Consider the following 3,678-nt stretch of genomic DNA (forward strand, 5'->3'; position numbering starts at 1 on the left):
GTCATATAAGTACAAAATTAGATACAGTCATATATGCTTCAATGAGACATGACGAAATTATGGAATAACATATACCAAGCTACTCAAATTATTTACCTCAGAGGAATAGGAATGCAAGGACTGCAGTGGGAAAATTATTTACTTTTTCCTTATTCATCTTTGTATAGTTTTACATGTGTGAAATACCATATAATTATTTAAAATAATTTAAACAACTCATACAGAAAATCAATATACATGTGTATACGTATCCTCACACATATCTATCTTGGCTAATTTATTTAAATAATCCTCAGAAATTAGAATTGGCATACATTTGGCCAAAATACCAATAAAGCATTACATGTCAAGATGTTGCTCATTAATATGATATATTCGATCATCAGTATTTGCATGGAAAAGGCTTACCTGTCATCAGTATAAATTCTAGTTTACTCTGTAACCACATTTGCCTTAATTGGTAGTTAAGTTGTGTGTCATCTTGGCTGGGCCCGGTTTTTAGTGTCTGGGCAGCTGGCTGTACTTAGTCCCCATGATGAGAGTGGTAATCAAACCCACAGCAGAATCTACTGGAGCAGCTGAGCAGCTGTCTCAGGGATGTGGTCTGCTTCCATTATGCAAGAAGCTTTGAGGACGGTCTCGGGATTTTGGTCTATCTGGATCCTGCATTTGGCTGAATCTTCATCTTAATGACTTACCATGTTGTCTGCTGATCTAGGGACTTTTGATAGACTTGAATTAGTGCCCTGCCATGTGGTTTGACAATTTGGAAACTATGCCCTTTTACTTGTCGAACTTGGGTTTGTTAGCTTTAGTTGACAGCAGCTGAGTTAAGGGAAACCTCCAGCTTCAGTGGGCTGGCGGCAAGAGGCAGAACTGAAGCCCAAGGTTGAGGGGCCTTCACCCAGCCCCTAGAGCTGGCATTTAGAACTCACACTTCTAGCCTCCTAAACTGTAAGAGAATGAATCCTTGTTTTAAGGCCATCCACCTGTGGTATTTTCTGCTAGAGCAGTAGAAGAGAACCGAAACAGAATTTGGTAGCAAGAGAGTGGGGTGCTACTTTGACAGACACCTAAAATGTGGAAACAAGAGTGGAATGAGTCCTTGACCCAAGATCCCTGCACTGAGACCCTGGCAGAGAGACCCCAGCAGAGAGATGGCAGCAGCAGAATCCAGAGACTGGCATGACACAGCAACAGCCTTACCAACCCATGGGGAGAGAAATCTGAGTGCATCTGGGCAGGAAGATTCCTGGCAGTGTGGGTTGCCTTCAAGCATTAATTGGAAGAAGCTGAGAGACCAAAGAAAGGGGAAGCAGAGCTGTGTCAGCCTCAAAGGATAGGACCCTGGCCTCTGGAGGACCACCACAGTCTGCAAGGTCTCAAAGAGTCAGACCTTCACCAACTTGGTTCTGGAGTGTAAGGCTGCCATTCATGAGGGCCAGTGGGATGGGGCCATATTCACTGCCCCAAAGTTGGGCAGGGCTACAATGCCCAAAAGGCTGAGAAACAGGGCCTGCTGGGCCAAGGGATGGAAGTCACCACTCAGATGAACTAGGGTACTAGAGCCACCCAGTGAAGGAGATGTGTATGGATGCCAAGTTGACAAGGGGTGAAATTGTGGTAGTTAAGTTGTGTGCCAACTTGACTTGGCTTAGTTTTGAGTGGCTGGCCAGCTAGATATAGTTATTCCCCATGATGAAACTAGTAACCAACTCCATGGTAGACATCTACTATGAGCAGCTGAGTAGCTACCTTAGGGACGTGGTCTGCTTCCAGTATATAAGCAGCAGCTTTGAGGAACATCTTGAGCTCTTGGCACATCTGGATCCTGCATTTGCCTGCGTCTTCATCTCAAGGGCCTGCCACATTGTCTGCCATTCTTGGGACTGTTAATGGATTTGAATTAGTTCCCTGTCATGTGGTTTGATCCTTTTGGAACTGTGCCATTTCACTTGTCAACCTTGGGTTTGTCAGCCTCAGTAGCCAGGGGTTGTCTGAGTTAAGAGAAGTCTCCAGCTTCAGTGGGCTGGGAGCAAGAGGCAGAGCTGAAGCCCAAAGTTAAGCGGCCTTCATCCAGCCTCTGGAGCTGGCATTTTGAACTCGGACTCCTAGCCTCCTAAATTGTAAGAGAATAAACCCCTGTTTGTTCAAGCCATTCCACCTGTGGTATCTTCCACTAGAGTGGCACAACAAACCAAGATACCTTATGATCATTAATACATATTAAAGAAAACATCTCTGATAGTGATTCAGTGTTACTGTACTTTGACATTGCAAATAAGAATGTTCTCTTGATTTTCTTAGTTTCACCAAAAAATTTTCCATATAAAATATGAGTAAATTGAAGTCTTGCCATTTTCAAGGCAGCTGATATTTTAGTTAGGAGCACTATTCTACCTCAAAGAAAGGGGTTCTCTTCTGCTGTTATTAGTTTAATATTTATTCTTTGATCAAAGAACAAACAAGTCCATTGCCTAACCCATCATATACATTATTACCTTGTCCACAGATGAAAGTGTTTTTGGAATAAGGCTTAAAGGCACAAAGCAAAATGGATACCATAATAATATCTTGATACAGGTTAGCAGATATAATCAGTGTACCATACATTTTCATTTCTACTGAATGACTTTTAAACAGCCTATGATTTTTTTCCTGGAATCTTTAAAAGGCAAATACATTTATTCTAGAGGGAAAAATCCATATATTAGTAACCAATTTTTTTGTTGTTATGGGGAAAGCAATTGGAATTCAATTATTAAGCTACTTTCTCCAGACATGATTCCAATGAAAGTGGCTAAAAGAAATCTGGAACAGATGATAAGATATATGGTTGTTTGAGTACCTGCTAAATACAAATAAATTATGAATTTGTATGATTCATGATGACTAGCTTTCTAAATATGAACCTAGCTATGTCTTTAAATTTCTTCAAATTAAATTTTTGCTATGAGTATTTTCCTTAGATGTATTTGATTTTGATGGTTCACTTTCAACATAACACCTACAGTATTTCCATATTAACAAAAGAATCTCACCAATATACCTACATTTAATGTTGGAGACCTTACCATCTTAAATAACATCTGACTGTTTTCTCAAGTATGTACTTTTATACAATTTCTCTCATTCCTTTCATATTTCTTTTCCTAAGGTGTGATATATTAGAGACTCTCATTTATTATTCCACACATCTGGCAGGCAATCATTTTGGTAGGCTTCAGCTGCATCCCTGAAATAATTACACTAAAGAGTGATGCATCTGGACTTTAATTCAATGAGCAAGTATTCAAATACTACATTTAACCCCTATGCAATTAATTACAGAAGGACAAGGATACATGTGGAGTACTGGGACTTTGCAATTTTATATTAATAAACACTGAGTAACTCAGTGGTAAGCTTTTAAAGTGTCTGTTTGATATATTTTGAAGGGTACAAGGTAAATGCATCTTGAGTCATTAACTTACCCAAGACTGTGAGCTCTGCAGAGGCACTAATATTCTCATTTTTATATGTGACAACACAGGTGTAAGTCCCACTGTCATCATCTGTCACGTTGGAGATAAGCAAGTTGCTTCCACCCAATAAAGAATATTTTTTGGACCTATAAGATATAAAGCATATAAAATTAAAGAGTAGAGTAGCATATTGTATACCAAGCTAACTATTCAG

At 39.6% G+C, this 3,678-nt stretch overlaps 1 protein-coding gene across 1 annotated transcript in view; it reads right to left on the reverse strand.

Annotated features, from left to right (window-relative positions):
• DCC (DCC netrin 1 receptor) overlaps window positions 1-3,678 on the reverse strand; it is a 1,113,394-nt gene that overhangs the window by 819,066 nt on the left and 290,650 nt on the right. Inside the window, exon 5 of the mRNA XM_007935560.2 lies at window positions 3,474-3,610. Within this exon, the coding sequence (XP_007933751.2) occupies window positions 3,474-3,610 (137 nt within the window). The remainder of the gene's footprint in view (window positions 1-3,473; window positions 3,611-3,678) is intronic.

This window comes from Orycteropus afer, unplaced genomic scaffold (genome assembly GCF_000298275.1).
Source record: "Orycteropus afer afer isolate SDZICR_OR568_19922 unplaced genomic scaffold, OryAfe1.0 scaffold00029, whole genome shotgun sequence".
Lineage (NCBI taxonomy): Eukaryota > Metazoa > Chordata > Mammalia > Tubulidentata > Orycteropodidae > Orycteropus > Orycteropus afer.